Genomic DNA, 20023 nt, shown 5'->3' with positions numbered 1-20023 from the left:
CGAGCGGCATTAACGTTAAGTGGTGCGTTTCCTGGGTCTGAGAAGCCGCTGGAAGCTTGGAATGTCACACCTTACCAGCCTAGGCCGGCCCCCACCAGCCTGGATGTCTTGTTTTCTTAAAGGGTTTAGAGTCCGATATTGCTTTGTGTCTTAATCCATCTCGTAAAAAAAAAAAACTTAGGCTTTGAATGTGGGAAAATCTAGGGGCATTCAATCTAGTCTTTATTTATTTTTCCATATTTATATTTTTAAATAAATGCATCTATTGAATCTTAATATAAGCTCTTCCTGGCCAAAGACTGAGTCCTAGAAAGAAGCAGTCTGTTGCAGTGCTCTTGTAAGAGGCTGTCACATTCCAAAGCAAGAAGCTCGGTCTCTCCTGGCCCCTGTGCTGTGCTTCTATGCCCCCACCCACTGCCCCTAGGTAAGTGTCCACTGAGAAAGGGCTTTTAGGGAATAGTGAACACTTCAGACTTGAGTGAATCGTGATCAGTGATGTAAAGCCAACTCCCACAAATACCGTCATCAAACTTTTATTCGCCTCCGCTTCCAAAATATGGAGCGTAAATTCTAAAGCAATACACACGCAATCTTTTGATACAAATGGGAGAAATTCCATTAATGAGAAGGCACAGCTAATCCCATCTGATTTCAAGAAACTCTTCAGGTTGTATGTATAAAATTTTGCTCAAAGAATGTGCCACTGAGCTTTGAATCAATTAACAGAAAATCTCTTTTGTTACAAAGGTTTTTGTGGTAATGGGGCTCGAAATGAGTAGGGTTTTATGGATTCTTTCTAGGCATTTTCTCTGACCCCAATCATGGAGAAGAGAGAGTTAACGCGACACTGACGTGTATTAGTTTGGCTTGACATTGCGCTTCGTGCCCTTGGGGGGGGGGGGGTCATTGCGTACATCTCATGGGTCCAAAGTGAAGCAGTTTACTTAGCGTGAGCCATTACAGACTTTAGATGAATGGGCTTTCACTTGGACGTTCAGGTTGAAATTCAAATTAACACAAATGAAATCGACCAGGGTCTGGAAAATAAGCCTCATAAAGAATTGCGAAATACGACCGAGTGTGAGGGTGGTTTTTAAAATCTGTCTCTCTTTCTCTCCAACGCGCCGAGTCCTGCCACAGGCCACAGGCCAGCCAGCCCCCAAGGGCCAGACTCAGCGTGGGCGCCAACGAAGGTGCACGCAGGGCTCTGGGAACAGCAGGGACAGCGTGTAGGGTGGGCGGGGGTTGAAAGGGTGGAGGGAAGGACCCCAAGTGAACGGGGCAGTGGGGGGTAAAAGGGGAGGAGAGAGGGAGGGGTGGGTGTCCAGGAGATAGAAAGCCCGGGTGAGCGCCAGCTCCCGCAAGAGGTACCTGGGCCCGGCTGGGAGCAGCTCCCAGGACGCCTCGCGCTCCCGCGCTCCCTCCCAGCCAGCCCGGTCACCACAGGACGTTCCTAACAACTGGAATCCACGCCTTTGGCCCGCCTGCCATGAGCGTGGGGCTCCCACCCAGCGGACTGGAGCGGAGCAGGCGAAGGACAGCAGGGGCCCAGACACCTCCCACCTGGGTCAGGGTAGGTGTGCAGTAAAGGGATGGAAATAAAGGGACAAGAGGCCCCAGCAACATGAACGGACGTGACAGAAGTGACGCCGAAACGTTTATTTGATGGCCTCGGATCACCCCTCCCTCTCCCAGCTGGACAGCAGGGGCTGCATTTAGCGTTTCAAAAAATAAGGCCGGGAGACGACTCTTCTCCACAAAGCTTCGTGGCCCGGTTCTGTGCAACCCGCTGGTGGCCAGGAAGCCGCCCTCTGAACCACGGCAGCGTCAGAAGGACCCACGGCAGCCAGTGCAGGTGCCCAGGCCCTGCAGGGCCCCGCGTGCGGCCTCAGTCCTCCCACCTTTCAAGCCCGCCTCCCCTGCCCCAAGCGCCCCACCTCTGAAATCAGAGCCTTACTATTGAGGGCAAAAGGCCACCCCTCACCGGTCAAGCTGGATGGCGCATCGCCCTGGGACCCTCAAGGTGCTGGCATGGGTGGCCCTGGCCTCCCGGATGCAGGCGGGCTGATGGGCCCGGGGGCCTCAGAGGAGAGGTCAGGCCTCGCCCGCCCAACGACCACCGGCCTTGGGGAACCGCGCAGTCCCCCCACCTGCCGAAACCCCTGGGGAAGCAGGAAGACTAGCCCGGCTCGACCCCAGCTGGCTGCCCCAGCCTCCCTGCGCTTCCCGTTTCCAGCCGCAGTGGTGGAGAGCAATCTTTATTCCACTGATTGGCACGTCCAATTCTGAAGGAATTCACGTTTAGGAAAAGTCCCACAGTCTGCACTGTCTGTGAACGTCTGCCCTAAAGTCACCCCAAAGAAACGCGTGTGGACGGCGCTGCTGCGGCGCCTCTACCGGAAGAGCCGGTACGTCCTGGGCAGGCGCCCGTCCTTATTCGCCAGTGCCGCCTGGACGTGCTCGTACGCCGGCAGATCGCTCAGGTCCCCCAGGGCGGCCACTGCGGGCTTCCTGCGGAGCATTGCAGAAGCAACTCTCTTGATGTCCTCTGGCTTCACAGCGCCTGGCACGGGGAAGAGAGGCGTCAGGTGAACACCCGACCCCGCGTGGACCCCACTCCTCTCCAGGCCGTGGCTGCGGTCCTGAACAGACAGAGGGGTCCCCAACCTGCCACCGCCTCCCCACCTGCGGAGGAGGGATGCTGAGGACCCCAGAGGGTCCAAGCGCAGCCACGTGTGGACCGCACGGTGAGTTTCTTAGTAAATGAGCAAGTGTCAATTTCAACTGCATTAGTACATGCCCATCCCAACAGGAGTTAATGTAATTAATTAAAAAAGACAAAAAACCCTCAGCTGTGAGTTACCTACATGGCGAGTCTGCAGGGAGGGGAAAACCAAAGCCTCAGCACTGCGTGGACGAAGGGTGAGGTCAGAACGAGGGGGGCCGAGGGGCTGCACACGTGGCCCAGCCTTGGAGGAGGGAACCACAGCCCTGGGAACTTATTTTCTACAGAAGGCGAGGCCTCAGGGAGATCAGGTACTGTCATACTCTAGGGGCTGAGAGGCTGCACGTGGGCGGGGCAAGCACTGCCCTCGGCAGGACTCCAAACCCAGCCGACGCCCGGGGACCGTGTCAGCTTCACCCTGGGCGACTGGGCCCCGCAGGGCAGTAGGCAGAGCCCTTCTGGGGTTGCGGACCCTTTGGGGTCCTGTTCCCCAAAGAGTCACAAGCAAGTACAGCTTGGCATCCTGAACTGGAGGCTCAGGGCCTCCTGAGGGCCACTCACAGGAGGCCACGGACACCTGCCACAAGCCCCCGGGGCAGCGCTGCTGGAGCTGGTGTCTCTCCACGCACAGCACAACACCGGGCCACACACTTTCCACCCACTTTCCCATTGAATATGCGTTGAAACCTGTAGGGGTCGTGAGAGGCCCTTTCATCAGGGGGCCAAAAGCTGGAGTCACACGGGTACGGCGCTCAGCCGGCGCTGGCAGGGCCGGGAAGCAGACCTGGGAGAGGACAAGGCTTGGGGTGCGGTCCTGCGGGGGCCACCCCGCCCTGGGCCCGGGACTCACGGATGAGTGCACACAGCTCGTGGGGCAGCTTCCTGGAGCGGGTGGCCAGCACTTGCCTCCCCACGTCCTCGAAGATGACGGGCCTGGCCTCCAGGTTCATCATGAGCATGGACATGAGCTGCGTCTTGGCCCGCTCCAGCTCCACCTGCGGGGTCACGTGGCTCAGTCCCTGGGCTCACGCCCGTCTCCCAGCCAATCGCAAACGGCCTGGCCAGCAGAGGGGCTGACGGACGTGTCCTGGCGAAGGGTCTTCCGCTTACCCGGGGCTAAATAAGGGAACACGGCCCCCCGTGCCTGGGCTCGCGGCCCAAGTCACCAGCAGATCCCGCCACGTTTCCGCCTCTGTGCTTTCTGGGTCACGGCTGGAACTACACTAATAGGGCCTTTACCACATTCGAAATAAGGGGGAAGTATGTGCTTGCCTGGAGTTCTCGGGTTTACACTTTGCCATGCAGCATGAGCAGGGAAGAACACCAAACACCCAAACTGCAGGACCCCAAAGCTGGCCACACATTGAAATCACAAGGAAAACAAACTCAACACCGGCTCTGGGGCTCCCCGCAAATCCCGGAGCAGGGTCTTGTCAGCTATGTTCACCGCGCTCCCTGGGAAACCCGCAGGAGCCAGCTCAAACTACCAGCTCTGTATCTGGGGCCAAGTTTAAGACTGCAGCTCCAGTGAGTTCCGTTCCTGAAGCCCAGCCTGGAGCGCAAGGGCAGAGATGGGGGCGCTGGTGAGAGGTGCAGGCCGCCCACCGGGGAGCTCTCAGGCCTGGAGAACAGGTGCTGGAAAACACCTCAGCCGCCTAGAGTCTGTGTCTTTTAAGTAAAATAACTCCTGATTTAACACACGTCTTGATCACTTTTGCAAGTTCAGGCAAATAGTTTTTATCTCAAGTTGCCTTCACGTTAGAGAAAAACACTTTTTCTAACAGGATGCTAATGGAACCACCACGTGCAAATTTTTCAACACGTTTTTATTTTTAAAATAATGCTTCTTTTTCTGATTAAAAAGGGAGTATGTGGTTACTGCAGAACACATGGAACGTGCAGAAGAGAAGCCCTGAGGTGAAGCGCACCCGCTGACCCCGAGCAGGCTCACACGCCGCGCTTCTCTGCTGCTGTGTGTGTGTATGTGCCTGTGCGCCTGCGTGTGCACACACGTGTCTGGGCATGCCTCCACATGTAGTATGTATATAGAATCTGCTTATTGGTGCCACTTCTGATCCAGGAAGAAAAGCAAGACTTCTAAACACGCGTGGTATAATAAAAAATGAAAAAAATGAGGGAACAAAATCTCAGGTCAAAACATAAACCAGAGCCAGGAAAGAGCTAGAAAAATGCCCGTGGCCCACTAGTTCTGCTCAACGCTGCTCCAATGTACCCTTTTGCAGAAGGACACAGGGCAGGCACAGGAGGCACAGGCTTGGTCACAGAAAACAGACCTGGCGCTGGGGGGGTTCTCAGCATCAAGACCAGGGAGGACGGGCTCCCACGGGGGCAGGTCTGGGTCACCCCGGGGCTGTGCTGTCCTGGCTGGGATGCTGGTGGTGTGGGCACAGAGCACGGGCCCTCTGCCGGCCACCCCTACACCATGTTCTCTACCCATCGAACACCGCAAGGATGTTGGAAATGGCTCCGAGCCCTACTTACCACATCCACAGTTCCAGCCATTAAAACAAACTCTCTCGTGATGATTTCCACCATTTCTCGAACCTGTAAGAGAACGTGGAGCGGGAGAGCATGATCTCAGCCCGGCAGCCTTCGTCCCCCGGTTCCCGCAGTGAAGGAGGCCCGGCCCTCACCTGTCTGGGGTCGGCGCTGGCGTGAATGCACAGGAGGCCCGTGTCCTCGTAGCTGTGGTGGTAGGAGGTCGCGTTGTACATCCAGTGGTGCCTGTGAGGGACGTGGGGAGAGGGACGCCAGGAAGGTGTCAAGGCCCCAGAGCATGCTCGGCTGGACCGACGGCCACGATGCAGCGGGCGAGGGCACCCAACCCACCTGTTGAGCACGTTGAGGTAGAGCCTGGTGAACATGCCCTTGCCAGGCCCGCCGGCCGAGAAGGAGCCGCCGCCGCCCATCATCATGTTCAGTACCGCGAAAGGGAGGAAGTCCCCCTCCTGCGGCAGACGGACGGCAGAGCTCAGCCCAGCTGGGCCCGCGCAGGGGTGAGGCCCGCTCCAGGACGCCCCGCCTGAGCCGCCCAGGACTCACCAAGAAGGAACAGCTCTCCAGGCCAATCATGATGTGCGTGAGCTCAGGGAACGGGGTGGGGCCCAGGCTGACACTGGACATGTCCCTTTCCAGCTGGAACCAAGAAGAATGCACTCAGTGAAAGACCACCAGGCCTCGCACGCTTCTCAGGTCAGGTGGTATATAAACGGGTCTACGGAAACCGTACACCAATGTCAGGAAACCCCTCGAGGGGCACGAGCCAGCCGAGCCTCCAGCCCAGGTGGAACTCGGCTCTAACAGGAACACGGGTTAAGGTGAAGCCTGGCTAAGGTGAACCTAACGCCTTCAGGATAAACACAAGGTCGATCACACTGAAAAATGACGCCAGAGAGAGCGAGCGCAACCGAGGCCACGGCTTACCTTGGCGATGCCCCCGGTGTACTGCGCCACCGATGCGTCCGCGTGCGCGGCCGCCCCCCCGCCCCAGGCAGGGCGCGCGCCCAGCAGGTACTTCCGGGCGCACTCCACCAGCTGCTCGTGCCCCACCCCCACCCCGGCCAGCACCATGCGGTCCGGGGTGTAGTAGTTTCTCAGGTAGGAATGAAGCACCGATCGATCGATCTTTGCTATGTTCTCCGTAGGGCAGAAACGGTGGAGGCCAACTGTGTTTTCCCTGTAGGCGGCCTTGATAAAGGAAACAAGAGACGCACGGGTGACAAGGAGAACACAGCCAGGCCTCCCCAGGCAAGCCGGGGCTGCAGCGACCCGCGGCCAGATGGGAAAAGCCCAGGCCTCCCCAGGCAGGCCAGGACGGCAGCGCCCCGCGGCCAGGTGGGAAAAGCCCAGGCCTCCACAGGCAGGCCGGGACGGCAGCGCCCCGCGGCCAGGTGGGAAAAGCCCAGGCCTCCACAGGCAGGCCGGGACGGCAGCGCCCCGCGGCCTGATGGGAAAAGCCCGCCAGCTGCTCGTTTCAGCTCCCGTTTGGCAGGAACAGCTTTGGGTGTTTACAAAAAGAGTAAAACCTGCCTCTCCGGAACGAAAATTCGTAAGAAACGTCAAATAAAAGGCTCACTCACTCTACAAGCCTCGTTACCATAAGGATTAGAAAGTTTAAAACTTGCATAGCTAACAAATTCAGAAATTAAAAATGTTCTTCAAGGTGGCATCAGGCAGGTGAACGACCCCCGCCGAGCCCGGGGTCAGGGGGCGAGGCCGTGGAGGTGGCCTGCGTGTCCATCGCACCTCGTGAATCATCTCGGTGAGAAGGGGCTCTGGGTCGGGCCGCATGCCGAGGTCCTCCAGCTCAAACCGGACAGCCATACGCGTCAGCTCGATTTCTTCATCTGCAGAGAACCAGAGACGAGGCTCAGCCGGAGGCCGCCCCGAGCCTGGGTCGCCGAGCGGGGCCCAGTGTCGTTCATCGGCAGGCATGGGCAGAGCCTCCTCTGCCTTCCTCTGCGGCAGAGCTGGGGGGCACTTGTACGAGCGACGGGGAGAGTGCCCTGCAGGCCGGGACGAACTGTATGAACTGGGCCTCCTCCCCTCTGCCCGGAAGCAGCCACCTGGCCCCGCTCCGAGCCGTGGCTTCCTCCCCGTACGAGGCACTGAGGTCCAGACACAGAGGCACAGACCAATGGCGGGGGTGTGTTTTATCAGGTAACTGGAATCAGCGCCAGAAAGATGGTAATGCGGAACCGCAGCCTGGGAACCTCAAGGCCAGGCTGCTGTGAAACACAGCGCAGCTAGACTGGCCTGTGTCAACTCCTAGGAGGGAGCTTGAAGTCTTGCCATTTGCAAGGCTGAGGAAGGGAATGGGGACAGAGACACAGAAACTTCTGGTAGCACGTCAGTCAGGGTGTTTAAACACCGTCTGAGATGCTTTTCTGAAATGAAAGAACCATTTCGCTACAAACGTCAAAGGGCACAGAGAGGAAGTGTCGAAGTATTCAGTGTCAAGGACATTTCTAATCGTGAGCGTTGTTTCCAGTGACCCCCTGCTGACTGTCACTGGTGGGTGGGCCCAAGGCTCCATAACACAGTGCCCCTCCCCGGGGCAGTGAGTCAACACACCTCCCAGCACTGCCCCCACCCCAGGACCCCTCAAGCAGGCCGAACGCACACCTGTTAGCCTGGGGTGCAGGACCACGTCTGCCAGCAAGCCAACTACCGTGTCCAGGCCTTTAGAATCAGCAGACACAGCATACATGGTGGTGTCTCTGGAAAAACCAACAAGACCGGCGTTGGGGGCACTAAGGTCACGACAGGTGTATGCTGGGGTGGCAGGGGAGGCGGCCACATCTTTCTGCGTCGAGGGTCAGCACACACCTGGGGCTTTTTCCCCTTTCCCATCTTACAGTGTAAACTCTTAGCAGGCAGGAACCACAGCTGTGCACAGGCTAATTGCTGGAGTGGAAGACACTGTCCAGCCCAACTGGAGAGGCAGCTGAGCGGTTTTCACCAGCACAAGCCCCTCTGAGGCTACTCGGGTCATCCTGCGCTGAGTGTCCGCTAGGCGAACTGTCCACACGGCGCACGCCTGGCCTTAGACGGCTGGGGACAGAGGCTGATTGTAACAGTAGCTCACAGCACGTGGCGCTGTGATCAGACAGGCGCACTGAGGCGGGGAGGTGCAAACGTGACAGCCACAGAGCCACGAGGGCGGCACGGTCAGGCCAGAGACCACGCAGAGCGGGCCCAGCTGCCACGTGGAGAGGAGCGAGCCCTGGAGGGGAGACGTGGCCATCAGGGCCTCTGCAGGGAAGGGGCCATTCTCAGTGGGGAAGTGCTGTAGGACCACGTGGGAGAGCGGCAGGAACGAAAGTCTGAGCTGAGAATTCGCTGGCTGCACTAGGGCAGAACACAGGCCTGCCTGACCAGAGCAAGGGGCTCCCTGCGGAGACGGAGGATGAGACTTTTCACAAGAACACAGCCAACCAGTCTGGCTTTCATTCACGGGCAGCCGGGAGCCACAAGTTTCTGAACAGACCTTTTTTTGAACATGTGAACATGCTGCCTCCATGTCAACTCTAATTCTTGGCGTTTAACCTATGTTTTCTCTCTAATTTTTTAGCATTCGCATCGAAATAACCAACCACTTAAAAAAAGGATGACCTAGGACTTCCCTGGCGGTCCAGTGGTTAGGACTCTGTGCTTCCACTGCAGGGGCCCAGGTTCGATCCCTGGTTGGGGAACTAAGATCCCGCATGCCACCCGGCGTGGACAAAAAAAAAAAAAAAAAAAAGGTGTGATCTCTGTCTGCTCATCTCACATTGCCCTGAGCAGAGCTTTCCAAAACACGCCCCACAGTGGGCAGACAGACACCACCTGCCTTTGCCCACAGCACCCCCACCCCATCTGTGCCCCAGCTGCCTACTGAATCTTCCCCACCCCAAACCGACCACTGCCTCTTCCAGGCTGAGCCTCTGCACCTGCTGTCCCCTCGGTCTGAGCCACGGCCGTACGTTATTCCACCTGGCAGGCGCCTTCAAGCAGCAGCCCTGACGCTGAGCTGCCTACCGTTCCCTTCCTGACCTCCCCCACGGTCCCACCACCCTCGGCCCCTGGCTCCTGCGTCTACCACCCGTGGTGCAGCCCTTTGCCCCATCTGTGAGCATCCTGGGGACAGGCCTGCTCGGCATCCCCAGTGCCCAGCCAGCAGCCTGGCTCGAATGGCAGGGGAGGCTTGGCCCTCGGAGCGCATGCCTCTGTATAAGTGTTGCCACCCACCCAACCCTCCACCCGAGTCTCTGCCTGGACCAGGGCTCACTTCTCACCATTCACCTCCACGGCCTCGCCAACGGGAGGGGCTCAGGGGGACTCTGACCAACGATGAGGACAGTCCACATGATAAAAGGTGAGTCTGTCCGTGAAAGCTGGCGTACCTTGATGTCTGGCAGTCACAAATACCCCCATGCTTCTCCAAGGTAAGCAGAATTTCATCCTTGCTGTCAAATCGATCAGTAGACTAGAAAAAATGAATACGAGAACCTACGTAAGCCATGCAGAACAACCTCCAAGATACGGTTTTTAAGAAAAAAATTTACTTTTGCTTTCAGAACACTTAACTTAGAAACCTTAATTAGCATCGACTTGGCAATTTAAGCATTTATTAAAACATCCACTTTAGAAAAGCAAACCTTGACAGATTCTTCCCAAGTATAGCCTCAAAAATCACAAGTTGGACACTGACCGAAAATGCCAATTTTTCCAAAAAGTGAGCAATTCCACTGAGATATTTTGCTTCGTATCTTGATCCAGAGTTAATAAGAACTGGCAATAAAAATAAAGTTGACAGGTTAAGTCAGATATTCAAAAGAGAAGATTTAATCAAGACAAACCTTTTAAAATTGTGAATATGACCGAAACAGCCAGATTTAAACACATGAGGACGACAAGTACGTACGTTACCTCGATTCCGAAGGTTTTCACAGCTACACACGTACGTCAGTATTTATAGAATTACGTACTTTATATCTGTGTTAGAAAACTTTTAGGATGACAGAAAGGCAAAAAGAAGGAAGCAAAACCCACCACCAGGAGAGCCACCGTTCATACTCTGCTTACTAAATTTTCAGATTCTACGCCATGCTTTTTCACTCAGGACACAATTCATGAACCGATGCCCTACGCACAACTAACAGTCAACTGAAGTGAGTGCATGTTACGACAAACGGAGCCGCCCGCGACGCTACCAACAGCACTTACTTCCTACTGTACAAAACTGTCCAAACTTATTTTGGGACGCCACACGAAGCCCATTCTCCAGTGTGGTGACTCTGGTTTCAAACTTTTCTTGTCCATCAACTGTGGCAAAAACAGGCTTGGGTACTCCGGGCAAGGGGGAAGAGAGGGGGACGCTGGGATAGGCACCGCCACTACTGAACTGCCTGTATGCAGGGGCTCCAAACCTGAAACACAGAAATCGGCCCAGGTATAATACAACTGAGACGGTGGGACCTGTGGTGTCACTAGGTACAGTTATCTGTGCTCCGTGCGCATTTAAAAAATCAGCACCTCCGTATCTAGAGGACTGACTTCTACACGCCCCCAGAGACAACACAGAGGAGTGACCAAGGACACCACTGAGGTGTTCCCAGGGACGTGCGGCAAGTTGGTTCAGGCCTTTAGGCCTCAAATGCCGCCTCCGTGAAAAGAGAGTTAAGTGGGTTAAGTCTGTTTCTACGCACCGAGCACGTGGCCAAGCCCTGCCCTTCAACAGCCCCCTGGAGCCCAAGCAGAAGCCACATCTCTTCACGGGGTCCCGAAGGCCTCTAACTCCCCCTCCAAACTCATCTGCTAGCCACGCCCCCGCCCCAGGTCCGGGTCCCACTGGCCAGTTGGTCCGTTCCCTGGACACACTGGGCTGGCTCATCATCCCTGCGCTGCTGTTCTCACGGCTCCCGGCCTGACCCGCTTTCCCCTGCACTGTTCGCAGGGCTGACCCTTCTCTCAGTCCCCGTCCCTTGTCTCAGATGTCACCTCCTCGTAAGCTGCTCCTCCTCGTTCCACCTGAAGTTAGTCTCTCCTGTTTCTTACCGCCGGAGACGGCTTACTCCCTTTAAAGCTGACACTTTGGGCATGAGACTGCCTGGACCCAGTGCCTGGTTTCTGTCCCCATCGCACCCAGGATCTCACAGCGAGGGATCAACACCCATCTGTCGCCTGAATGAAAGCGCCAGTGCGGGAAAAGGCCAGACATCCAGAGAAGAGGGGACAGAGCACAGCAGTCAAGGACATGGCTCTGGCGACCACAGAACCCAGGCTCTCCGGCTCGGCCTCACAAGGGGGCACGCGGCCGGAAGGGGCCGGGGCGGAGACGACACGTGACCTCGGACGAGCACCCCCCCCCCCCCCGACCGCCCGGGAGGAGAGGGCGGGAGAGAGGCGGATGGGGCTCGGGACCGGAGCCCGGGGCGCCATGGGGGTAAGTGCCCCCGTCGCCTCGGGGACCGGGCGGGGGTCCCGCACTCCCAGCCCGCTTGCCGGGCGCCGCCCCTCGGCGTGGGGGAGCCAAAGGCGGAGCGTCCAGAAGGGCGCGGGCCGCCCCAGCCCCCGGCCGATCCCCGGCCGGCCCTCGGCTCACCTCAGCCGCGAGCGGCCCCAGGAGCCCGAGCCTCGCAACAGCCGGGTCGCCGCCAGCACCACAGCCGCCATCTTGAGTCACCGCCCACCGACTCTGTCGTCACTTCCTGTTCCGGCGCCGGCCCCCCCGCCCACCCGGCGCCGGCCCGAGGCGTTCGGGCTTGCGTTTCCGGTGCGCGGAACAGAATCAGCGGCCGGAGGCTCGGAGCAGCGGCCGAGAGGCGGGCGACTGGGGCGGTCGACTTGGGCCGCGGTCGGGGCGGAGTTGGAGCCATGGAGCCGCCGCTGCCGGGCTAGGGAGGGCTGGCGCCGCGGGGCCCGCGGCGATGGCGGGCTACGCGCGTCGCCCCGGCGTCACCCCGCTGTCCCGGGCCCGGAGCCTCGTCATTCCGGACGGTGAGCGGGCGGGGGGCGGGCGGGGGTCCGCGGCCCGGCGTCCGCGCTGAGGCCCAGGTGAGGCGGGCGCGCGGTGAAGTCGCTCTTGTTGTTATTACAGCTCCCGCGTTCTATGAGCGCTGGTCTTGTCTCCCCCAGCTAGACTGTGAGCGCCCCCAAGCCAGGGACCTGGAGTCCCACTTCTTCGGCATTCGGCCGACGTTTATGTGCTATGTGCCCAGTCCGGTGCTAGCTTCCGTGGGAGACACAGGTGAGAGACGAGCCTCAGGGACTCCCGGTGCCGGCACTACCTGTAGGTCCCGCGCGATAGCGCAACTCATCCCCGGCCCAACGGTGACCACTAGCCCCACCGTGCGCCGGGCGCTGGGAGTAGGAAACGTAAGTGGATAGGAGTCCCGTCCCCTGGAGCTCACAGTCTCCTCTTGGAGAACCCCCTGCCCCCCCGAGCCAGACAGTTCCAGTACACCGTGGCAAATGCCGGCATAGAGGTAGGCCCAGTGGCAACACAGGAAACCACCTTGCTTTCTCAGGTGGGAGGATGAGGGAACCTTCATCCAGTAGGCCAGGCTGGGAAACCAGGTGTAGCCATCCTCTGGTCGCTGCAGCTGGGCAGAGGCCATCTTTAGTTCATCCTAATTCTCCCCAAGCGGCTACACTGCCTGCCTGGGGTCCAGGGTGTTCAGGGAGGGTTTAGGTGGTTCTGTCACGGTCTGAGAGCCAATGACAACCCACGAGGGCATTCAGGAGGCACCATAAGACGGAGGACGTGCGCCTGCCCCACGGGGCATCAGACCTATCGGGAGCTTTTTTAGAATCACAGATGCCAGGGCCCATGGATGTCAGACCATCTCCAGGGGCAGGAGCCCGGGAGCTTGTGCTTTGAAAGTTGCCCAGGCCGTAAGAACCACTGCAATAGAGACCACATGTCAAAAAAAGTTGTGGTCATAAAGGCCTCCCGTGATCACGGTGGGGTGATGATGTCTCTGCAGATTTGGGCTATGGAAAGGGGAAAGGCACTACGCACGGTCCATCAGGAGCCCAGAACACACACTTTGGAGGTACAGTAGTTCAGTAACCCTTTCATTTTCTCTCCGTCCGTGTCTCTACGTGGCAGGCACGTGCCCAGCAGCAGGGCTGGCAGTCTGACAGCATATAACCCGAAAGAGCAGGTGGGGGTGGAGCCCCACAGTCGATCTTGACCCGCGGGGTGGAGGGAAAGTGGGCACAGGGGCAGGAGAACCTGGGCATGAGGGATGGCAGGGGGTGGGAAGTCACACCTGAGGGGTCTGAGGAGACAGTGGGGCCAGGGTTACAGGAGCCAACTTCATACAGGGTTGACACCTGGGCTTGGATCACTGGTGGGCCAAAAGGGCCACAGGGTGGCTGGTTGGGTACCGGGAGAGTGGGAAAGAGAAGGGAGAGCTGGAGAGTGAGTGGGGAAAAGGCTGGAGGCGGAGCAGTGGTTCCTGACGTGGCTGCACGTCCGCTCTGCCAGCCAGCCTCCGGCGTAGGCTGCAGCCCAAGCCCTTTGCATGGGAGTGGAGGCGCGTGGCAGCCTCAGATGTCCCCAGGTGCACCCCGTGGGCAGCAAGGTGCGGGGACCGAGGGGCTGGGACGAGAAGGAGAATTTAGAATGCCCGAGTTGGTCTGTTTTATCAGCCAGCTTTCTCGTTTCCCAGTGTTGCTGAGGTCTGGTGGAAGGACGAGGGCAGTGTTCCCCATCTTAGATGGGGTCGTGTTCAGGAAAGAGCTACGAATAGGGACGTTCCCTTTAAGGACCTTCAGAAGACGTTTCACGTTTGTAACGTCTGTTATCATCTCAGGTGAGAAACTTGGAGATCTTGAAGAGGCAAATCCATTCTCCTTTAAAGAGTTTCTGAAAAGCAAGAACCTTGGCCTGTCGAAAGAGAATACTGACAGCAGAATTTATTCAAAGGTAAACCTAAGGCGTTGTTTGCAGCGACCTTAGACAGAAAACCCTTCCGGAGGCCGTCTCTCTTCTAACGTGCAGTGTTGCTTCCCAGGAGGCTGGCCGAGGGCTGTGGGGCAAAGCGGGGCAGCTGCTGCTCCCGGTGGAGAAGCCGTGTGGCGCTCAGAGCCGTTTGGGTCCTTCCTGCCCCCCACGTTCCCGGCAGCCAGGATGGGCCTTTCTTCTTGTTCCAACCTCAGACGTCTAGGAAGAAGGGCCTGCGACAGCTCCGGAGCCTGAGCGTCGCCTCCCTGTCTTCTTCAGGAAGCCACGAGGCACTCGCTGGGACTCGGCCGCAGCTCCCCCGCCTCCCAGGCCATGGGGTATGGCCTGGAGCATCAGCAGCCGTTTTTTGAAGACCCGACGGGGGCTGGCGACCTCCTGGACGAGGACGAGGACGAAGGGTGGGACGGGGCCTACCTGCCGTCTGCCGTGGAGCAGACCCACTCCTCCAGGGTTGCCGCCAGCACGTCGCCCTGCAGCACCTATGCCTCCTTTTTCTCCAACCCGTCGGAGCTGGTGGGGCCCGAGTCTCTGCCTCCGTGCACGCTGAGCGACTCCGACTCCCGCGTCTCCTCAGCCGGGAGCCCCAGCACCGACTTCACAGTCCACGGAGAGTCTCTGGGGGACAGGCACCTTCGGACGCTGCAGATAAGTTACGAAGCAGTAAGTGAGGGGGCTGTGCGTCGGCACCCTGGTCGCGGCTCATGTCTAAGCAGCATTCTTGGAGGAAACCTGGAGCCCCCGGTGTCCCTGATGGCCTGGGGGGTGGGCTCCAAGGACAAGACAGCCTGTGGTCTGTCTGACCGGCGTGAGCGTAACCGCCAAAGTCCTGCGGAGGGCTGTGAGGGGGCGTGAACTGGAGTAGAGGGAGATCCTCAACGCGCTGCCCCTCAGAAAAGGGTCCACCCCAGCTGGTGGCTCGGGGACAGCTTGCCCGGTGTCCTGAGGGCATTTGAAAAATTATAGTCAACTAAGAGTTATAAGATCTCAGTAAGACTGGAGTCTGTGACTGTAGTAGGCCTTTAAAAAGCAGAAAACCTTGTTCTTGGTTTTTCTCTGTATGTGGACTGTAGAGTGGGTCTTGCAATGTTTTTGTTTATCAAGAAGTTGCAGAGCCAAGTAGCAGAAGTACACATCCCTTTGCAGTGAGACACCGAGCTTCTAATGAGGATTTTCTTTTTCTGCAGCTGAAAGGTGAAAATTCTAAGCTAAGAAGAAAGCTGACTGAGGTTCAGAGCTTCTCTGAAACGCAAACAGAAATGTACGTAAGTTTTGAGTTAGGCTTGCAATTCAAATTATCTTCTGACCCTCAAAGAAACCAATGCGAAAACGATAATGAAGTATCAGAGTTGGACTGTGCCTGGGTTTTTATTGTTTGTGTTTTTTGTTTTGTTTTTTAAAATTAGTTTACTTATTTAACTTATTTATTTTTGGCCGCGTTGGGTCTTTGTTGCTGTGCACGGGCTTTCTCTAGTTGCGGCGAGCGGGGGCTACTCTTCGTTGCAGTGCGCGGGCTTCTCATTGCGGTGGCTGCTCTTGTTGCCCAGCACGGGCTCTAGGCGCGCAGGCTTCAGTAGTTGTGTGAGGGTGGGTTTTATTGCATTAAATCCTCAGCATCAGATACGTTTCTTATGTTCTGTGTAAAAGTGTGTTTGAAACAGAGCAAAATCAACCCCACTTGACAATGGAGCAGCAGAGCTGTCAGACGGCCCCAGGGCGCCCCTGACCGCCAGCCGACTGGCATCCAGCTCTGAGGTTGTCGCCTCACAGCTGTTCCTCCCAAGGTGCATTCTGAAACCTTGTGGTTTTTATTTGATCAAATCCAATTAAAACTGCTTATAGTCTGACATTCTTAGAATTAGTCAAGGGAGTTACTAATCACCTGGGCTTTTTCCTTAACAAGGGTGAGGACGCTTGAGCGGAAGTTAGAAGCGAAAATGATCAAGGAGGAGAGTGACTACCATGACCTGGAGTCGGTGGTGCAGCAGGTGGAGCAGAATCTGGAGCGCATGACCGTGAGCAGACAGGCGCCTGGCTCGCAGTGGGGGGGTGGGCAGGGCCAGCCTGGCTGGACACTGTCAGGTGTCTGCTGTGTCACTCCCTACAGGGCACTGAGTCCTGCCCCGGGGGCACATGGGTCTGGGTGGGCCCAGGCAGGCCGGCGGTGAGCAGGGCCCCTCACAGTGGGCTGCCCAGCCATGGGTGGGCCCGCCTGGCCGGGGCCACCAGGTAAGGGAGAGGGACGGGGAGGGAGGGGATGCGTCCTGTGTCCATTTTACCATATCAGTGATGCCTTTTATTTTTTTTCTTTTTTTGTGGGGGGAATAACAGAAACGGGCAGTAAAGGCCGAAAATCACGTCCTAAAACTGAAACAGGAAATCAGCTTGCTCCAGGTAACTAGAGAGAGGGGCTTAAATGGTTCACGTATTCGTGAATTCCAAAAAGGGCACCAAAGAGTCTCTGCTGGGGTTTCCTCCCCTCGCCCTCCCGCTCCCCCGCAGATGAAGCACCCAGATCAGGACAGCATGAGCTTTCCTCCCGGGCCTCCTGGTTGTGCCCAACAGGAGTGTCGAGGGCATCACTATAGAGTGGGGGGTGGCACGTGCACACCAGACGACAGGCGAGGTACCAGGGACGGCATTAGGCCCGTGTCCTTTAGGAGGCCTGCTACCCCCCAGTTAGGAAAGGGCATCATCCCCTTGTCGCCTCTACCTAGGGTGCCTTGTCTGGTTTCAGTCAGATGGCCTTTTAGCTGCTCTCCTGTTTAGCCAGGAAAAAGTCCTAACGCTGCCACGCCCGCCTCCCTCCCCCCCACCCCGGGCCCAGGCGCAGGTCTCTGACTTCAAGCGCGAGAACGAAGCCCTGCGGTCAGGCCAGGGTGCCAGCCTGGCAGTGGTGAAGCAGAACACCGACGTGGCCCTGCAGAACCTCCGCGCCGTCGTGAACAACGCGCGTGCCTCCATCAAGTGAGTACAGGGCTTGGAGGGGGGTGCTTAGCTGATGTTTCAAGCTGCAGCCTTGGGGGGTGGGGCTCAGTGATCCTGTTCACTCCGCAGTCATACGACACATCCTTGGCGAGCAGGCCCTCCACGGTCCGCGGGGGGATAACTGTTCTCACCTGGGAGGCTTGAGGGTTAACGTCAGCCAGACCTGAATCACCTACAAGACACCAAGGTTTTGAGTGAAAAAGAATGATACTTTCCCTCTTATAAAAACACATACACTTGAAGAAGGCCCAAGACGTGCAGGGCACAGTGAGGCTCCTGGGAGGGGTCGGTTGCCGTCGTCGTGATCTCTGTCCCGCGGGGCTGAGATCAGCAGCAGCGGTGTCCAGTCAGAGCCGCTGGTAGGGAGGCGCGTCGGGTGTCCAGACACAGCCGTGGGTAGAGAAGCCCGTCTCGTTTAAGTCCAGTACAAAGAGTCTCTTGAGACTGAATCTAAGATTTAAAAACTCTGCACTTTTCACTCTGGAACTTCTCTGCTTTAACGCTTCTGGGTTTTTTGGGGGGGGTGGGGGTGGGGGCGGGGGGCTGCGTTGTGTGGCTTGCGGGATCTTAGTTCCCCAACCAGGGAACCAACTTGTGCCCCCTGCAGTGGAGGCGGGGAGCCCAGACCACTGGACCGCCAGGGAGGTCCCAAAGCTTCTGTTACTGCCCTGGAGCAGCTGTAGAAACTGTCTGTAACATCTGTGCTTTTATTTCAGGCAGCTGGTTTCTGGAGCTGAAACGTTGAATCTTGTTGCTGAAATCCTTAAATCTATAGACAGAATTTCTGAAATTAAAGATCAGGGGGAGGAGTCTTGAGACCCACGGAGGTGCTTCCAGCTCACAGCTCTGTTTACATCCTGAAACCATTACCCCATGGATTCCAACATGCCACCATGTCTCTGAATGTGCAGTCTTCACACACAGTAAAGATATCTATCACGAGATAGTAATTTCACGGCCTGGAACAGTATCGTGAGCCGCACACAGGGAGGAGCAGCCCCTGGGTGCGAGAGCCGCCCCTGTGCTCCGTGTAGCCCTCCTTGGTGAGCTCCGGGCGCTGATCATCCTGCTGGAAGACATTTCTAGAAAAGCTGGTGCTTCTTTTAGAGCTACTAAACAAAAACAGCAATTCTGTGACGAGTGTTTTCCAGTGTCGTTCTAGAATATGAACTGTAAGATAAGTTCAGTTGATCGTCTTTGCTTTCGTAAGTAGAGAAAAACACTAAATGAGTCACAACGTAAGCGCTTGCCTTAGACAGGGACCTGTGCCTTACTGGCGGTGCTCTGCACCCCCTCTGGCTCACAGCCCACTCCTTCAGCTTCGGGGTGGGGGGGGCTCCTGTGGTTGGTGACCTGAGCGTGGATGCCCCACGAGGTGGTTGCCATTATCTTCCCGCAGGGATCAAGGTCAGCACAGGCATTCCACAGTGGGGCACCACCTAAGTGCACTGGAAAACTGGTTTTGGCTGGAGGGTTTTGCTACGCATTCCAAGCGGCATCTTGTAGGATGACATGTAGGATTCAGGGACTTGGAGCCTAGGCAGAGCCTTCCCAGGTCAGGGCGGTGTCTCCCCGGGTGCCTTTCCAATCCCTTCCTGCTGGAGGGGAGGCGTAACATGCACTAGATGCCTTTTTGGCTGTTTTCCTATGGATGTGATTTTTTTAACTAAACGTCCTTTTTGCATCCTGTTCAAATTGACAGTTTTCTTATTTAATAAATTCTAAAATTCATATGCAGCGTCCTTTTTTTTCCTAATTCAGCCCGTTCTTTATGCTTGAGAATCACGCTGCTGACCGTGGCCTAATGGGTGGTTTGTGCTGATAAATGAAAAAGCCCAGGGGGTTAGGGTGGACCCACACCGGCTGCTAGGCTCGGCTGCAGGGACAGCGCGCTGCGGACACGCGCGGCACAGCTGCGTGTCTTGAGTGGGGCAGGTTGGAGTCTAGCATGGGAGCATTTGAGGTCCCCTGGTTGGACTTACAAGACGTTTAAACTGCTAGGCCCTGTGATCTCAGCTACAGGTAAGAGCCTCCCAGGACTCCCCACTGACCCCGCCCTTCATCTCACCCCCACCCACTACCTTGTGCTCCCGCCCGTTGGTGAAAAGTGGGTTCCGGGATCAGTTTTCAGAGCAGACTTCAGACAGGGTGGTCTAGTAGGAGAGTGTTAGAGCGAGCCTCCCTTCTGGGTGCGCTCGCAACAGCGCTGGGGCTGCTGAGGGGGTGCCTGGGCCACAGCCCTGGGTAGAGGGCACAGCATTTATTTTACAGGGACCAGATCACCGGGCTGGAGGGCTGGGGTGGGCACAGGGGGTCTGGGTGCAGCAAGGAGGGGGGTGAACACGCAGGCTTCTGTTACACTGTTCTCTGTGCCTTTGAAGTGTTCCACAGTAAAAAAAAAAAAAAAAAAAACTTCAGAGAACAATTCACGATGACTTTGTTGAACATGCATCTCTGCCTGTGCATCTGGACCCCGTGGGCTCGGGTCCCGGACTATTACGGGGGCGCTGAGTGAGCACGGGAAGGACCGGCAACTCTGTGGGCCCCTCGCTGCAGGTCCCGCTTTGAGCACCAACCCGCGCCCCCTCCCCACCGCCGCCACCCCACCTGGCTCACGGGAGGGGCGCCTGCTCCTACCTCTCCCGGCATCCTCACTCGCGTTCCAGGCCTCGGCCACCGCCCCCGGGAAGACGCACTCACTCTGGAGGTCAGGGACCCTCCCCGCGGGGGCGCGTCGCCGGGGTGAGGCCGGTCGTCTCCGACGGGCTCGGCGCACTGGCCCCGCACGGACCGGCCGGGACAATCGCGAGCGCTCGGCGGGTTTTCTCCTCGGTTCC

The 20023-nt window shown here is 57.4% G+C and overlaps 2 protein-coding genes across 6 annotated transcripts; one reads left to right on the top strand and one right to left on the bottom strand.

The window, feature by feature from the left end:
* Window positions 1–2287: 2287 nt before the first annotated feature.
* PMPCA (peptidase, mitochondrial processing alpha subunit) lies at window positions 2288–11938 on the bottom strand. Of its 2 annotated transcripts, XM_029202839.1 has the most exons (13): window positions 11832–11938; window positions 10454–10656; window positions 9939–10018; window positions 9631–9713; window positions 7871–7965; window positions 6992–7092; window positions 6170–6433; window positions 5789–5881; window positions 5576–5694; window positions 5380–5470; window positions 5228–5290; window positions 3576–3720; window positions 2288–2563 (listed from the first exon to the last, which is right to left on the bottom strand). In XM_029202839.1, the coding sequence occupies exons 1-13, from the start codon at window positions 11900–11902 to the stop codon at window positions 2394–2396; spliced, it is 1578 nt and encodes a 525-aa protein (XP_029058672.1). In that variant the 5' UTR covers window positions 11903–11938; the 3' UTR covers window positions 2288–2393. The 2 variants fall into 2 exon arrangements, with proteins under 2 accessions (XP_029058672.1, XP_029058671.1); XM_029202838.1 differs by lacking the exon at window positions 11832–11938 and having other exon boundaries at window positions 10454–11550.
* Window positions 11939–12011: 73 nt separating this feature from the next.
* Window positions 12012–18905, top strand: ENTR1 (endosome associated trafficking regulator 1). Of its 4 annotated transcripts, XM_029204040.1 has the most exons (10): window positions 12012–12226; window positions 12327–12476; window positions 13216–13284; window positions 14050–14162; window positions 14460–14861; window positions 15386–15459; window positions 16102–16213; window positions 16530–16592; window positions 17026–17165; window positions 17903–18905. In XM_029204040.1, the coding sequence occupies exons 1-10, from the start codon at window positions 12157–12159 to the stop codon at window positions 18000–18002; spliced, it is 1293 nt and encodes a 430-aa protein (XP_029059873.1). In that variant the 5' UTR covers window positions 12012–12156; the 3' UTR covers window positions 18003–18905. The 4 variants fall into 4 exon arrangements, with proteins under 4 accessions (XP_029059873.1, XP_029059872.1, XP_029059870.1 ...); XM_029204039.1 differs by lacking the exon at window positions 12327–12476 and having other exon boundaries at window positions 17907–18905; XM_029204037.1 differs by lacking the exon at window positions 12327–12476.
* The last annotated feature ends 1118 nt before the right edge of the window (window positions 18906–20023 follow it).

The sequence above is a fragment of the Monodon monoceros genome, unplaced genomic scaffold (genome assembly GCF_005190385.1).
Source record: "Monodon monoceros isolate NGI ecotype Baffin Bay Population unplaced genomic scaffold, NGI_Narwhal_1 Super_Scaffold_5, whole genome shotgun sequence".
Classification (NCBI taxonomy): domain Eukaryota; kingdom Metazoa; phylum Chordata; class Mammalia; order Artiodactyla; family Monodontidae; genus Monodon; species Monodon monoceros.
This window is presented reverse-complemented; position numbering and strand designations above follow the sequence as displayed.